Consider the following 18,141-nt stretch of genomic DNA (forward strand, 5'->3'; position numbering starts at 1 on the left):
CAGAACACAGAAGTGTATGTGTAAACACACAAATCCGTGTTGTGTTCTGAGAGGAGTGACAGATCGTGTGTTCCTATTAGCTAGGAATCAGGTTCTGTCACTTCTTCTAGTCAGTCCCCTCCCCCTTCAGTTAGAATCCCCTCCCAGGGAACACAGTTAACCTTTTCCCTGCCAGTGGCATTTTCAGTAATCAGTGCATTTTTATAGCACTGATCGCTGTATAAATGCCAATGGTCCCAAAATGATGTCAAAAGTGTCCGATGTGTCCGCCATAATGTCGCAGTCCCAATAAAGATCGCAGATCACCGCCATTACTAGTAAAAAAAAAAAAATAATAATAAAAGGCTATAAATCTCTGCCCTATTTTGTAGACACTATAACTTTTGTGCAAACCAATCAATAAACGCTTGCAATTTTTTTTACCAAAAATATGTAGAAGAATACATATCGGCCTAAACTGAGAAAAAACTATCTTTTTTTTTTAAAAAAAGGGATATTTATTATAGCAAAAAAAGTACAAAATATTGTGTTTTTTTCAAAATTGTTGCTCTTTTTTTGTTTATAGCGCATAAAATAAAAACTGCAGAGGTGATCAAATACCACTAAAAGAAATCTCTATTTGTGGGAAAAAAAGGATGTCAATTTTGTTTGGGTACAGCGCCGCACAACCGCGCAATTGTCAGTTAGAAACGGCACAGTGCCATATCACAAAAAATGCCCTGGTCATTCAGCAGCCAAATCTTCCAGGGCTGAAGTGGTTAAAATACATTTGCAATAATTCCATCAGTATCACCAGCAAAGCAGATTCATTATTATCCCATTATAAGAGAATTGTGCGCTGCATTTCGACATTTCATAATTTGCCACGTCACAAATGTTAATTCTCCATTATGAACGCTAGTTTACAAGACCGGCCACTTCTGGCTCATCCTTGCTTCCGAGCATGCGTGTTTGTACCTTGGACTTTGGTTCGACGGACTTGTGTACACATGCTCAGAAAATCCGATAACAGACATTTGTCCGCGGAAAATTTTAAAGCCTGCCATCCAACATTTATCCGCAGAAAATCCGACAACAATCGTCCGATGGATCGTACAAACGGTCGGATTTTCCGCCAACAGCTTTTCATCACACAATTCCCGCTGGAAAGTCACCCACACCCTCAAAAAAAAAAAAACTGTGAGAAAATACAAAGACCATACAAAAATGTAAATAACAATACAGTACCCTGAAAAAGTATTTATACCCCTTGAAATCTTACACATTTCGCCAGGTTACAACCCAAAACGTAAATGTATTTTATTGGGATTTTATGTGATATACCAACACAACGTGGCACATAATTGTGAAGTGGAAGTGACTGTACAGGTGAATGAATAGGAAGCGCTGTGAGGCTTCCTGCTCATTCACAAACTGAAGCATAGTAAGCATAGTTTAATATGCTTACTATGCTTTAGTGACGAATGGAAACATAAGTGATTGGTACTGATCACTCACTGTGTTCATTCAGGAAAGGAAGGGGCCAGTAAATAAAATATTTACAAGCCCCTTCCCCTACTCTCCATCCTGAAAAATCCCCCTGTGTGCCCACAGCAGCTGGGAAAGGAGGGGAGTCGGTACCACTGCGTGGGGAAAGGAGCACACGGGGTCCCAAACAGATGGAGGGGGCACATGTGTGGGAGTGGGGGAGAAGCTGCCAGTGTTGCAGGGGGAGGCAGAATAGGATCAGTGTCTGCAATAAGACAGTACAGCCGGCCCTCCCTGCTCAGCAGGTGCCCGATTCCCCCTTTTGAACTGATGGGGCCTGGGCCCAGTACAGGAAGGCTGGCTGTACTGCCTTTTCAGTGCCCTTTAAACTCACTGTGCCCTCTTCCCACAGTGATGGGGCTGTCATAGACAGCTCAAAGTCTCTAGCAATGATCGGGAGCTGGAGGGAGGAGCTTTCTGATCATGTGACCACTGTCACAGCCAATCACAGTGGTCATGTAATTGGGCAGTTCTTCCTGGGTGTATAGACCCAGTTAAAGAGATGCCAGGGCTGGGCAGAAAGGGGTTAAAATAGATCATTCACTCTTAGTGAGCTGAGCAGAATGAGTCCTCAGGGGTACCTGCTCTATATGTACTGGAGGGCGATCATTTCTCTTCCAGCGCAGCAAGCTGGAGACGTATCTCTGACACTCGGAGGATGCAAAATAATAGATAAGAGGATCCAGACAACAGTTTATACTGCTGATACTGGAAGAGATGATGTAGGCAACATACAGAGAGCGATCATAATTATCATACATCTGCCTGTAGGAAATGAAATAGATGACATTGGTGGGGCCAAAGCAAAGGACAAAGACACTCAGTACAATCACAGATAGACGGATAGCTCGTGGTCTCTTATGTGTGCGATCAAATGCTGATCTGCTGAGATTGCGGATGATTCCGATGTAACAGAAAGTTATAATGAAGAACGGTAAGAAATTAAAAAGTGAGAACACAGTGGGGAAGTAAAAATAATTAAAATAGAAATAATGCAGACTTTCATGACACAATGTTCTGTCTCTGCCAATATACCAGGTTTGTTCTCTTATGAGAAGAGGCACAGTGCTGGCCAATGAGATGACCCAGATGGCACCACACGCCAGCCAGGCTCGGGTCACTGTGCGCCAGGGGAGAGACCGCACCGGGTAGACTACGGCCAGGAAATGGTCCACGCTGATACTTGTCATGAGCAGGACGGAGCAAAACATGTTACAGTAATATGCGGCCGTGACAAAGCGACACATTCCTTCTCCGAAGATCCAGTTAGATCCCAAGAATCTGTAGACAATATAAAAAGGAAGGACACAAACAAGGAGGACATCTGCTATGGCGAGGTTCAGCATGTAGACCACTGCCGGCTTCCTGACCTTCATCTTCACCAGGAATATGACGATCGCCATGATATTGAGAGGAAGAGCCACGAGGAACACAACAGTATGGACCGATGGGACAAGAATGGTAACACTCCGACTTCTTAAAATACACATGAATTTATAATGAAAATCTGGAAAGTAAACACCCAGTATTAGCGTTAATACAATAAATAAACTGGATACATTTAACTTTTCTTTAAAGCAGAACTGTGGTTGAAAAAATAGAAAATGAATCGCTCATATAAAGTAAAATTAAGAAAAAAAAAAAAACAATCATAAAACAATCACTGTGAACCAGAGCCCTCCTTCCTCTATATAGTTATATATTCAGGGCTTTTTTTCTGTCAGAATATGGAGAACAAAGTTCTGCCACCTCCAGGGCTGGCCCTTTGCTGGTTGCTCAGAAGACTGGCATCTATGGGTACAAGGGACAGCACTCTCCCAGTGCCACACACAGGACCCTCCCTGTCCTGCACTTTCCTATGACAGCAGATCACGTGGTAAAGGGTTTGGATCGACCCCTTACTCCGATCTGTGATCCAGCGAGTCTCATAGACTCGCTGATCACAGAGCGCACCGTGCGCGCCCTTCAGGGGGTGCGCAGGCCTCTCATGCACAGGACAATGTCAATAGACGTAGTCCTGGCAATGCAGGTCCGCGCTGTAGCCGTTATTCGGCTATAGTGTGGATCTCTAGTGGTTAAAGGAAATACTGAACTCTGCACTCCATATGTAGCACACTCTTTAACTTTGCATTTGGTATGTATTGTAGCTCACTCCTGTACATGGCAAACTCCATAACCCTGCACTCTCTATGTGGCAAATTGTAGAACACTGCACTCTCTATGTGGCAAACTCCAGAACATTGCACTCTGTACATGGCAAACTCCAGAACATTGCACTCTGTACTTGGCAAACTCCAAAACATTGCACTCTGTACTTGGCAAACTCCAAAACACTGCATACTGTACACAGCACAATCATCACCTCTGCACTCTGTACATAACACTCTCCTGAACTTTGTACTCTGTAAATAACGCACTCCTAAACCCTGAACTATATACATAGCACACTCCTGAATGATTCACTCTAAACATAGCACTCTTCTGAACCATGCACTGAGTACGTAGCACACTTCTGAACACTGCACACTGTACATGGCAAACTCCAGAACATTGCACTCTGTATGTGGCAAACTGCACAACACTGCATGATATACACAGCACAATCATGACCTCTGCACTCTGTACACAACGCAGTCCTAAACCCTGAACTATATACATAGCACACTCCTAATTTATATACATAGCACACTCCTAAACCCTGAACTATATACATAGAACACTTTTGAATGCTTCACTCTATACATAGCACTCTTCTGAACCCTGCACTGTGTACGTAGCACACTTATGAACACTGCACACTGTACATGGCAAATCTCTACACTCTGTATTCTGTACATGGAACACTTTTGCACACTGCACTCTGTAAGTCCTACACTCCTTACTTCTGTACATAGTGCTCTCTTTACTGTGCTCACTCTGTGTAGCACACTCCTTAACACTTCTTAACTGTGCACACTCTGTCCATAGCGCACTCCTAAAACCTGAAATCTGTGTGTAGGAAACTCCAGAACCCTGCACTTTTTGGGTAGTGTACTCCTGAACTCTGCACTCTGTACATAGCGCTCTCCTAAACACTGCACTCTATATGTTGCAAACTTAAGAAAATTGCATTCAATATGTAACACATGCCTGAAATCTGCATTCTTTGCATAATGCACTCTTAAACCCATTGTAAACACATTGTATTTAGGACACTCCTGAACTCTGCACTTTGTACCTAGCACACTCCTGAACCATGCATCATTTACATAGCACACTGCTAATATCTGCACTTTGTGCATAGCACAATCTTGAACGCTGCATTCTATACGTATAGTATATAGAAAAAAGTCTGATCGATGGCAGTAATTTTTATCAATTGTATTTTTATTGAAAATTTTCAGAGAGGAATTACAGAGGGAAGTATAACAACAAATGATTGTCAGTGTCAACAATGTTACAGGCCATAGGCCAAAGAGCAAGAAAAGAAAAATAAGCAGACAGTAAACGGAAAATAAACACAGTGGTATATTGGTCAGGCAATATCAAGTCACAGGCTCAGTCAAAGCAGTAATGCATCTAGCAACATGGGGAACGGGGGGGGAAGAGTCAGGAGGGGGGGGCGCAGGAGAGAGTCCAATGGGTGGGTAGGCCAGATAGCTACATGTCTGCAAGAAGGCATAGCCAACCACTGGATCTGGAGTATGCTCTGTCCGGGGAGGAGCCTACACCAGACCGAGGCATCCCCGGGGGAAGAACATATACTGGCGAGGGGGGGGGGGCTAAAGAAAGACATCAAATAAACTTCAGGGGGGGGTTGTAGGGAGTCCCGGGTTAAGGTGGGAATGGTCCCATAAGTCCCAAACTCGGGAAAACCTAGGCAAAGTATCATGAATAACAGCGGTAAGGTGCTCCATCCTGCGGATCTGTTCCAGTGTTTGCAATATCTGTGGGAGTGTTGGTGGGGACTGCGACAGCCATCTGATTGGTATGGCCCGTCTTGCTGCCAATAGAATATAACCTAAGAGTTTCTGAACATTGGCAGGCAGATCAGGAAAGGGTAAGCCTAACAGAAAGTGAATTGGGGTTAGAGGAAGGATGGTGTCGGACAGTTCTTGCAAATATACATGGACAGAGGACCAGAAAGGTTTAATGAGCGAACATTCCCAGAAAATGTGAAAGAGGGATCCAATAGCCTTCTGACATCTCCAGCAGAGTGGGGAAGCCCGAGGATCGTATTTATGTAGGAGCTGTGGGGTTCTGTACCAAAACATTAGGATTTTATATATTGTCTCTTTCTGTTCTACACAGCGAGACGATTTAGAGGCAGTCTCCCAAATCTTCAGCCACTGGGGGGTGGTAATGGACTGGCCAAGAAGCCGAGACCACTTACGCATATAGAGGTGACCTGGGCCAGAGGAAGAGGGAGAGGCCTGTAAATACTTGTAGATCTCAGAGATGAGTCTCGTTTGGTTTGGACCTTGGGAGCAGAGAAGTTCAAAAGGGGTAGGGTTATTCAAGGTTAGGGTTGGGTTTTTGGAGCTAAAGTAATGTCTGATTTGAAGATAGGAATAGAACAAACCCTTGGGGACCTGGAATTTATGTTGAATGTCAGCGAAGGATAGGAGCGAATGAGTAAGTGGATGTACCAAATTACGAAGTTGGAAAACGCCCGCACGCGTCCAAGGGAGCATGCGTGTGTAAGACAGGCTGTCCGGGATGTCAGGGTTGAACAGTACGTTTAATAATGCCGAACATGGAGAGGCCAGGGAGAAACGTTGGGCACATTTCTTCCAAATAGAAAGTGTAAATAGCATGGGGTTAAGAGAAAGGTTCCTAAGTTGATGTATGGAGGTTTCCAGTTCCGCCCAAATCAGCGAGCAGGGGTGGACCGGGGTGGTAATGCTCATTTCAATGTCAGACCATACACTGGATGACATTCTATGGGACCATACTATAACCGGTTTTAGGTGTGTAGCATAATAATATTTAAGGAGGTCTGGGGCCCCCAGTCCCCCCCTAGCTCTGGGGGTGAGCACTACGGAGCTAGCTATCCTGTGGGCCTTATAGCGCCAGATAAAGTTGAAGAAGGACCTCTGAGTCGCTTTGAGTTGGGACATGGGAATGGGGATGATGGCAGTAATTTTAAAGGGCACCAGAAAAAATGACATTTAAAGCTGAACCCCGGGCATAAACTTCTTTGCATAGTTTTATTGCTGCTATCCTACCTTTCTAGAATATGTAGTACATCTTCTGGTTGTCTCTGTAGTTTCAGAGAAACAGCATGTGCATTTTTTAAATAATGGGGCTTATTTCCTGTGGCTCCCTGTTTGCAAGACTGGTAGCTGCTATGCCTTATATTCAGTGGCGGCTGGTGCTCAAAATTTTTGGGGGGCACAAACAAACTGAAAAATACTGAACCCCCCTATCAATTGCATCCTCAATATGCCCATCAAATGCAGCCATTGTGTCTGTCAAATTCAGCCACTGTACCCGTCAAATTCAGCCACTGTACCCGTCATATGCAGCCACTGTACCCGTCATATGTAGCCACTTGTGCCCATCAAATGCAGCCACTTGTGCCTAGTAAATGCAGCCACTTGTGCCCATCATATGAAGACACTTGTGTCCAGTAAATGCAGCCACTAATGCCCCATCATATGCAGCCACTTGTGCCAATCATATGCAGCCCCTTGTGCCCGTCAAATGCAGCCATTTGTGCCCAGTAAATGCAGCCACTTGTGCCCATCATATGCAGCCACTTGTGCCCAGTAAATGCAGCCACTTGTGCCCATCATATGCAGCCACTTGTGCCCAGTAAATGCAGTCACTTGTGCCCAGTAAATGCAGCCACTTGTGCCAAGTAAATACAGCCATCACTTTACTAACCACCCCCCCCCCGCCCCCGTGTTTGGCACTTACCGATCCTCTCCTGGAGTGACGGGGCTCTCCTCAGCGGCTCAGCAACTCAGCAGCTCGGCGGCTCAGCAGCTCTTTTCCTCAGTGGCTCAGAGGCTCTGTTCCTCCGCCATGTGTCCTCTTCCGCCAAAGCGTTAGGCATCCAATAGCAATGCCTAATGCTTTGGCCAATCGGGAGACAGGTCTCACTGACCTGCCTGCTGATTGGCAGGGAGGAAGGTTGGTGTGAAAATAGCAAAAATTAATTTGCTATGCCACACAACAGGGTGGGATCAGGATGCAATGCTTTGCGCCCCGAGCCCACCCTATTTTGAAGTCTATTAGAGCCTCTGCCTCTAATTACGTGCTTCAAAATACCCACCCCCCGCCTATCCCAGCCATAGTATTTTATGCGTCCTGAAAGGGGCCAGGCACATGAATAGGGAGAGTGGCGGAGGTGTCAGGGGGAGCAAAGCCCGTGTGCCCACAATGCACGGGCCGCCACTGCTTATATTTCCAAAGCCACTAGTATTGTCACATCCCTCCTGTAGTTCTTATTTAAGCAAGCACTTCCTGCTCGCTGCAGAGGGTGGACCAGCTAGTCTGAGACTCCCAGTCTGAACTGTCCTAGAGGCAGTGTGCCCCTCCTCCCATCACAAGCCAAGCTTGTCGTCTGAAGGAGTTTTTTATTTATTTACATGTAACTCTGGTTGTTTTTATGTTGAAAAAAGGAAACATCAGGGGTGGAAAATAATTTGCCATATGTCTATGGCATAGATTCCTTTCAGACTGCAGTGCCCAGTCATTAGTGCTAAAGTGCTGCTCGTTTTTGCGGTGATTCAGCAATGTTTTAGGCTTTTTGCCCGCTAGCGGTGCACTTTTTACCTTAAAAACAAGGTAAATAGTCCCTTTTTGCAGGGCTTTCAAATCACTTGTAAGGTGCTTTGGAAGCTCTGCCCATTCAGTGCAAAGAATGTACCCCAAAGAGGCTTTTTAGGGACCCTTGTGTGTCCTTTTTCAGATCTTTGTTACACAATATGTGTACTGTTTTTTATATATATATATATATATATATATATATATATATATATAGTGGCAGCAGGCAGGTAAAATCACCTGGTTGTATCCAGGATGGGAAATATGTATGCCCTAGATTCAGGCTTTATGTGGACTTGTACAACTAGAGGGGAGTGCTGGGAGTCCTATAGGGGAAGAGTTAATGAGCCCAACTGAAGTAAGTGGGCTCATTAAGGCCTCTACAAAAAACCCCAGCATGCTTAGGGAGATGCTCCATCCTGGAACCAGTTTTGTGTTTGTATAGACTGGGGAGTGTGACACCTGTTCTGTGCGGTGAGTTAACGCCTGTGTGGCAAACCTCTACAACAGAGACAGGGACTGGTGCAGCACAAGGCTGCACTCAGTTGTTAGACAGGGAATCTATGTGTGTAATTAGAGGTCAAGCTGACCAGGATTTATTTTCATGTTTTGTTTCATTTTTTGGCTGTTATATTTTTCACTGCATGTAGCATAAATAAACCGCACCTTTTGTTGCTTCCACCTACAACGCTGTCTGCTGTGCCTGATTTTGTGTTGTGAAACCATCCAGGGGGTCACACACACCCGCTGCCGAGCTAACCCCTCACAGTTGGTAGAGAAATTGGGCAGTTTTTTTTTAAGGCCAGCATGGAGGAGATACTGAGACAGCTGGCTCTAGCAAATGCAAATCAGCAGCAAACAAATGTGGGTTTATAAAAGAGCCTTGCAGCCCAGCAGCAGGCAAATGCAACTTTGCAACAGAGCCTCGCAGCTCAGCAGCAAGCTCACCAGCAGAGTCTGGAAGCTCAGCAGAAAGCTCACCAGCAGAGTCTGCAAGCTCAGCAACAAGCCCAGCAGCAATCTGAAGCCTGCTGCATAGACCTGTTGCAGAAGCAAGAGCAGAGTTTTCAACAGCAAATAGAGGCATTAATACAGCAACGTCCGCAGACCAATGAGGCAAGTGGTTACACTAATACCGCATCCTTTGGTGTGAGCCGATTACTGACAAAAATGACTGGAGAGGATGATCCGGAGGTGTTTTTGACCACATTTGAAAGGACTGCTGAAAGGGAAAAGTGGCCTAAGGAGCAGTGGGCTGGACTGGTGGCCCCTCTGTTAACTGGGGAATCGCAGAAAGCTTATTATGACCTAGAGCCTGACCAAGCAAAAGACTATGTGGTGCTAAGAACAGAAATATTGGCATGGCTGGGTGTCACCCTGGCCATCCGGGCTCAGCGTGTGCATAAATTGGACTTTTCAGGTTGGAAAACCCCCCAGGTCTCAAATGTATGATCTCATTCACCTGAGCAGGAAGAGACTTTGACCGCAACAAACATTGTGCAATGTGTTGTTATGGATCGTTTCCTGAGAGCTCTTCCTACTGCCATCCAAAAATGGGTAAGCCATGGAGACCCAGAAAATGCAGATAAACTTGTGGATCTGGTTGAGAGGTACTTGGCTACAGAGAACCTGACCACCTCTTCCAGGGACTCACGGACTTTCCACCCTAAGACCAGATCATCCCCAGTGGCGGGTAAGATGACTCCAAGGGGTGAGAGTGGAGAGAGTGAGAGGGTGGGAGTTCTACCTAAGGTCTGGCGTGAGCAGCCCGGGAAGCCCAGGCTGCAAGAGGCAGCGAAAAAGATTATTTGCTACCGCTGCTGGCAAGAGGGACATATTGCAGCCAATTGCCCAGTTGTGGATGAGCCTATGCAATGTGACTTTATAAGGGAGAGACGTCAGTCGCTGTTTGCGACAGTTGCATGCAATGCCATTCGGGGACCTGAGAAACATTTATGTAAAATGTGTATTAATGGTAGAAATGTTGATGTGTTGCTGGATTCAGGTAGCCTGGCAACATTGATAAAAACTGAATTAGTTACTACAGAGGTCTCTGGGAAGAACAAGGTGGCTGTTATTTGTGTGCATGGGGACACCCGAGAGTATCCTGTAACTTCAGTGTTGTTTGAGACCCCCAAAGGTAACCTCTCTCATCAGGTGGGGTTAGTGTCTCACTTACCACATGATGCTATTGTGGGAAGGGATTTTCCAAAGTTCTGGGAACTCTGGGATTGTCCTGAGCCCCCCACTGGTGCCCCTATAGACCAAGAAGATGACCAGAATTCCTCTGGGAGTGGTGAGGACTCTCCTGAAATTCCCTTGTCGCTATTGGCGGGGAAAACTCGAGAAACTGGGGAGGAGCCAACCTCCTCAGATGAAAACATGCCGTCTGTGGAGTTTTCGGATCTTGAGGTTCACAGGGAAATTTTTGCCACAGAACAGTTAAAAGACCCCACCCTAATAAAGGCACGGGAAAATGTGGTGAAAATAGATGGCGAGTTAGTGAACCCAGATAAGATTTGCACTTACCCGTACTTCACTATGGAAAGGGACCTGCTGTATCGAGTGGCTCAAAGGGCAGAAGAAACCATTGAGCAACTTGTGGTGCCCAAACCTTACAGGAAGTTGGTGTTAGAATTGGCCCATGGGCACATTCTGGGAGGTCATCTGGGGACCGAGAAAACCAGAGAGAGGGTATTACAGAGATTCTATTGGCCTGGGGTCATGAAGGAAACAGAAAATTATTCTTCCTCCTGCCCTGTGTGTCAGAAGTCGGCACCTATGCCACATTTCCGTAACCCGCTGGTACCTCTTCCTATCATTGAGGTCCCCTTTGAGAGGATCGCAATGGATTTGGTAGGTCCGATAATGAAGTCCGCTAGGGGGCATCAGTACATTTTGGTTATATTGGACTATGCCACCCGTTATCCGGAAGCAATTCCTCTCCGAAATACCTCGGCCAAAACCATAGCCAAAGAGCTATCTCTTGTTTTTAGCCGCGTGGGTATTTGTAAGGAACTGTTTACGGACCAAGGTACACCCTTTATGTCCCGGGTTATGAAAGAACTATGCAAGTTGTTCAAAGTGACACAATTGCGTACATCTGTGTATCACCCCCCAAACAGATGGGTTGGTTGAAAGATTCAACAAAACCCTAAAACAAATGTTAAAGAAGGTGGTGGATAGAGATGGAAAGAATTGGGACTGTCTAATACCCTATCTGATGTTTGCCATTAGGGAGGTACCCCAATCCTCTACGGGTTTCTCACCCTTCCAGTTGCTCTATGGGAGACACCCAAGAGGGCTGCTGGATATCGCCAAGGAAACTTGGGAAAATGAGAGTTCTCCTCACAGGAGTGTGATTGAGCATGTCGCCCTGATGCAAGATAGAATTGCACAGGTAATGCCAATCGTAAAGGAACATTTGACCCAAGCGCAGTTAGCACAGCAGAGAGTGTACAACCATGGGGCCAAAACCCGTACTTTTTCCCCGGGGGATAGGGTCTTGGTGCTAGTCCCTACGGTTGAAAGCAAATTTCTGGCCAAATGGCAAGGTCCATACGAAGTAATTGAAAAAATTAGTGAGGTGAACTACAGGGTTAGACAACCAGTAAGGCAAAAGCCGAAACAGATCTATCACGTCAATCTGCTGAAAGCCTGGAGGGATAGGGAATCCCTAGTCGCAGAGACTTTGTCACAAGCCCAGTCTGATTGCTTAGTTCCTGAGGTTGGAATAGCAGTCACCTTATCGAAACCCCAACAACAGGAGGTTAAAGAGTTTGTACTTCGTAACAAATAGATTTTCTCTGAGCTGCCGGGACAAACATCTGGCGTAGAGCATGACATCATCACCCCGCCAGGAGAAAGGGTAAAGCTAAAACCTTATAGAATACCAGAGGCCCAACGGGAGGCAATACTTGGGGAGGTTCAAAGGATGCTGGAATTGGGTGTGATAGGAGTCCCAGAGTGACTGGTCCAGTCCTATCGTACTAGTGCCCAAACCTGATGGGAGCTGGCAGTTTTGTAACGATTTTTGACAATTGAATAAAGTTACAAAATTTGACACCTACCCCATGCCGCGTATAGATGAGTTGATTGACCGGCTGGGAACAGCCCGATATATGACAACTCTTGATCTCACCAAAGGGTATTGGCAAATTCCCCTTGCCGAGTCGGCCAAGGAGAAAACTGCGTTTGTAACCCCAGATGGGGCATTCCAATATAAGAGAATGCCATTTGGGTTACAGAATACACCGGCAACATTCGAAGCGAAAAATGGATAAGATTCTGAGGCCCCATCAGAAATATGCTGCAGCTTACCTGGATGATGTGATTATCCATAGCACAGACTGGGTCTCACATTTGCCAAAAGTACAAGCAGTCCTAGACTCTATCCGGGGAGCTGGGTTTACGGCCAATCCAAAGAAGTGTACCATTGGAAAGGAGGAGGCCAAATATCTTGGGTACACTATTGGGAGGGGGGTGATAAAACCCCAAGTCAATAAAGTCGAGGCCATACAGAGTTGGCCAAGTCCCAACAGCAAGAAACAGGTACGAGCCTTTCTGGGAATCGCTGGCAATTATCGACGATTCATTCCCCATTTTGCTTCTCAGGCTGTGCCCCTCACCAACCTGACAAAAGGGAAAGAGACTGTCATGGTTAAATGGTCCCCAGAGGCTGAAGAAGCATTTCAGTCCTTAAAAACAGCATTATGTAGCCAGCCAGTGTTGTACTCACCAGACTTCTCTAAGGACTTCGTTGTACAAACTGATGCATCAGACGTTGGGTTAGGAGCAGTGTTATCCCAGGTCTGGAACGGGGAAGAGCACCCAGTCATTTACCTCAGCAGGAAGTTGAAGTCCCATGAGGTAAATTACGCCACGATTGAGAAGGAATGTTTAGCAGTGAAGTGGGCTCTAGATTCCCTTCGGTACTATCTGCTAGGTAGGCACTTTGACCTGGTGACTGATCACGCTCCTTTAAAGTGGATGGCTCAGAACAAGGAGACCAATAGAAGGGTAAATAGGTGGTTTCTGGCCCTACAGGAATTTAACTTTACAGTTAAGCATCACCCTGGTGTTAAAATGGGGAATGTGGATGCTTTGTCTCGGATACATGCGTGTCTGACTGCTTGTGTTACAACCCCAAGGTTGAAACAAGAGGGGGGGGGGGGTATGTGGCAGCAGGCAGGTAAAATCACCTGGTTGTATCCAGGATGGGAAATATGTATGCCCTAGATTCAGGCTTTATGCAGACTTGTACAACTAGAGGGGAGTGCTGGGAGTCCTATAGGGGAAGAGTTAATGAGCCCAGCTGAAGTAAGTGGGCTCATTAAGGCCTCTACAAAAAACCCCAGCATGCTTAGGGAGATGCTCCATCCTGGAACCAGTTTTGTGTTTGTATAGACTGGGGAGTGTGACACCTGTTCTGTGCGGTGAGTTAACGCCTGTGTGGCAAACCTCTACAACAGAGACAGAGACAGGGACTGGTGCAGCACAAGGCTGCACTCAGTTGTTAGACAGGGAATCTATGTGTGTAATTAGAGGTCAAGCTGACCAGGATTTATTTTCATGTTTTGTTACATTTTTTGGCTGTTATATTTTTCACTGCATGTAGCATAAATAAACCACACCTTTTGTTGTTTCCACCTACAACGCTGTCTGCTGTGCCTGATTTTGTGTTGTGAACCCATCCAGGGGGTCACACACACCCGCTGCCGAGCTAACCCCTCACAATATATACATATATATATATATATATATATATATATATATATATATATATATGTAAATAATGTATATATGTATATGTGTTTTTGTATTGAATGTTTCAGTATAATATTTTGACATTGTGTATACTGGATGTTAAGACACAATGGGCTCCATTCACAGAAGCAGATCACATGTGGTATTTTGGTGTCTGAACACCGAAATATCACATACAATCCTGAAACCTTAAACTCACTATACCGCTTGGTGGTATTTACCGCAAAACACTGAAGGCACTTGGTGAATACCACATGAAAAAGAGTTAAATTCAATTCACAGACGAAAAAAAATAATGAAAAGCCTGCAGTAAATAATTAGTGGTCCAGGGATCCTGTATTTGATATGTCATTACTAGTGTTATTCTTTATCAAATTTTGTGGTGGTGCCTGTTGGTGTGGTTTTGCATTGGAGGTCTGTTTGGGGGCCACCTGGCTGCACCCAGCATAGGAAGCCCTTTGCCTGTGGTCCTCTCAGGCATGGGGGCACTGTGGGGTGGCTCAGGTTATGTGTTGCATGCCAGGTTTTCCTCAAATAGTTTTTGTTTCCCCCCCATGCCCTGGTCTGTCTTTTCTAGCTTCTTGGAATGCATCCTGTAATGCCCCGTACACACGAGTGGATTTTCCATTGGAAAATCTTGGATGGTTTTTCCGACGGAATTCTGCTGAAGCTTGGCTTGCATACACATGGCCACACAAAAGTTCTGAGAACTTTTGACTGTCAAGAATGCGGTGACGTATAACACTACGACGAGCAGAGAAAATGAAGTTCAATGCTTCTGAGCATACGTAGGAATTTTGCGTGTCGGAATTGCTACAGACTAATGCATTTTCGGATAGGAACTTTTTCTATCCAAAAAATAGAGAACCTGCTCTCAATCTTTTGCGGAATTCCCGCCAGCAAAAGTCTGATGGAGTATACACACGGTCACATTTTCCGACAAAAACCTCTCATCGGACTTCTTCTGGCAGGATTTCCGATCGTGTGTATGTGGCATTGGGATGCATTGCACTTGTGGGGAGGTCTGGCCAGCGGGTAGGTGGTGCCAGCGGCCTCCCCTTTCTGTCTATATTTAAGTTGGCCTATCTGGCAGCATGGCTGACACTGCTCATTTCTTGGAGGGTGGTGTTCAGCCTTGCTGCCGAGTGGACCACACAGTTGTATTGTAGAAAGTTTAGTTAATGTGTTATTTTTCAGTTGATGTTTATTATTATTAATATTTTTTCTTTCATGATTGGTATAATATCATTTTTATTGATTTCAATTATTTTTTATCACTTTTTTATTATGATTTTTTGTAGCGCATCTGAGATCTCTGTACTTTTTGGCTCTCCTTTCGACCCCACCAAATTGAGCATCTACAAAACTTAGTACAGGATGGTAACCAGAGGCCACAGGCTCAGGCTACATCTCTAGCAAATATATGGGTAGTGTTGGTCATCTTACTTTAAAAAAGTAATTTGTTAAGTTACAAATGACTTCTCCCAAAAAGTAATTGCGTTAGTAACTTGGTTACTACATTGGAAAAGTAATTAGTTACTCAGAAAAGTAACTGTGACAGGGGTGGCAGCGGTGGTACTTGGGGGGGTGTCAGTGGTGGTGGTGTACTTGGGAGGTGGCAGTGGTGGTGATGTATGGTACTTGGGGGGTGGCAGCAGTGGTACTTGGGGGGGATGGCAGCGGTGGTGTACTTGGGGGGGGGGGGGGGGCAGGCAGCGGTGGTACTTGGGGGGGGTGGCAGCCATGGTGGTGCCATCCTCTCCCACCACCACCTCTTACTGATCCCATCCCCCACCACCACTGATCTCATCCCTACCGTATCCCCCCATCACTTCTGTTGTAGAAGTGATGGTGGGTGGGTAGGGATGGGATCAGTAAGAAGCTGAGGTGAGGGAGGACTTGGGATGGATTGATTGCACTGCAATTCAAATCGTCAGACAGACAGTCTGACAGACACTTGAATGCCTCCAGAGGTGCCTTTCCTCATGGGGAGAGAGAGAGACCCTCCCCTTCACTCGATTTGTGTCAGCTGACTTCATTTTTCAGTGTTCGCCCCGCCTCCCTACATTCTCTCTCTCTGGATAGGCGGGGCTATATATATATATATAGCACTAACCCCTAAAGGAGCTGCTGTTTTTTTTGTTGGGCTTGCAGTTACCTCACCTGTTCACTGTGTCCATCTTAGGGGTCCCATTGTAGAGTGGATTAACCACTTAATAACCGCCCTATAGCCGAATGACGGCTTTAGGGCGGTTTCTTAACTGTGGGAGGCCGTCATATGACGTCCTCCCAGAATTCCGCTCTCGCGCGCCCCCTGGGGCGCGCACTCGAGAGCGTCCGTGACCGCCGGGTCCACAGGACCCGGCGCATCAGGGATCGCGGTAAACGGCCGCTCGTCGCGGTCGTTTACCACGTGATCGCTCCGTCAAATGACGGAGTGATCACTTGTAAACAAACCGGCGTCATGTTATGACGCCGGTTCCTCCCTCCCCCTCTCTGTACCGATCGGAACAGCGGAGGGGGAGGAGATCGGTGTCAGCAGCGATGTGGGCTGCATCTGCAGTGCCCACATCGCTGCTCACCGAAAATTAACCCCTCAATTCCCTGCAAATACTCTGCAATACCCTGCCATTACTCTGCATTACTCTGCAATACCCTGCAATACCCTGCCATTACTCTGCATTACTCTGCATTACTCTGCATTACTCTGCAATACCCTGCATTACTCTGCATTACTCTGCAATACCCTGCAATACCCTGCATTACTCTGCAATACCCTGCATTACTCTGCATTACTCTGCAATACCCTGCATTACTCTGCAATACCCTGCAATACCCTGCATTACTCTGCAATACCCTGCATTACTCTGCATTACTCTGCATTACACTGCAATACTCTGCAATACCCTGCAACACTCTGCAATGCTCTGCAATGCTCTGCAACACCCACCAATACCCTGCAACACTCTGCAATGCTCTGCAACACCCGCCAATACCGTGCAACACTCTGCAATGCTCTGCAACACCCGCCAATACCGTGCAACACTGTGCAATGCTCTGCAACACCCGCCAATACCGTGCAACACTCTGCAATGCTCTGCAACACCCTCCAATATCCTGCAATGCTCTGCAACGCTCTGCAACACCCGCCAATGCCCTGCAACACTCTGCAATGCTCTGCAACACTCTGCAATGCTCTGCAACACCCACCAATACCCTGCAACACTCTGCAATGCTCTGCAACACCCGCCAATACCCTGCAACACTCTGCAATGCTCTGCAACACCCGCCAATACCGTGCAACACTCTGCAATGCTCTGCAACACCCTCCAATATCCTGCAATGCTCTGCAACGCCATACTCTGAGATACCCAGCCATACCCAGCCATAGTCGGTGATACCCTGCAATACCCAGCCATAGACACCCCCCTCCCGCCGCCCTCCGGTGCTTCTACCGACTCGCCAATACTATCAAATCCAGAATCTTTTTTTTTTTTTTTTTTTCAGGCTTCCCAGCTTAGAGGTGAGATGCGGGTCTTATTGACCCCACATCTCACTGTAAAGAGGACCTGTCATGCCATATTCCTATTACAAGGGATGTTTACATTCCTTGTAATAGGAATAAAAGTGATCAAAAAATTTATTTTTGGGGAAAAAAAATGTCAAACTAAAATAAATAAAGTAAAATGAACAATAAAATTTTTATTTTTTTTTTTAAAGTGCCCCTATCCCCATGTGCTCGCATGCAGAAGCGAACGCATACGTAAGTCCCGCCCACATATGAAAACGGTGCTCAAACCACACATGTGAGGTATCGCTGCGTACGTTGGTGCGAGAGCAATAATTCTAGCCCTAGACCTCCTCTGTAACTCAAAACATATAACCAGTAAAAAAAAAAAATTAAATCATCGCCTATGGGGATTTTTAAGTAGCGACGTTTGGCGCCATTCCACGAGCCTGTGCAATTTTGAAGAGTGACATGTTAGGTATCGATTTACTCGGAGTAACTTCATCTTTCACATTATGCAAAAATTGGGCTAACTTTACTGTGTTTTTTTTTTTTTTTTAAGCACAAAACAGTTTTTTTTCCAAAAA

General features: G+C 45.9%; 1 protein-coding gene across 1 annotated transcript in view; it reads right to left on the minus strand.

The window, feature by feature from the left end:
* Positions 1-556: 556 nt before the first annotated feature.
* Positions 557-18,141, minus strand: part of LOC143961585 (proteinase-activated receptor 1-like) — a 65,927-nt gene continuing 48,342 nt past the window's right edge. The window contains exon 3 of the mRNA XM_077470894.1: positions 557-3,034. Within this exon, the coding sequence (XP_077327020.1) occupies positions 2,064-3,034 (971 nt within the window). The 3' untranslated portion in view covers positions 557-2,063. The remainder of the gene's footprint in view (positions 3,035-18,141) is intronic.

Source organism: Lithobates pipiens, unplaced genomic scaffold (assembly GCF_037356315.1).
Source record: "Lithobates pipiens isolate NorthernLeopardFrog02 unplaced genomic scaffold, aLitPip1_a1.2 Scaffold_8, whole genome shotgun sequence".
NCBI lineage: Eukaryota > Metazoa > Chordata > Amphibia > Anura > Ranidae > Lithobates > Lithobates pipiens.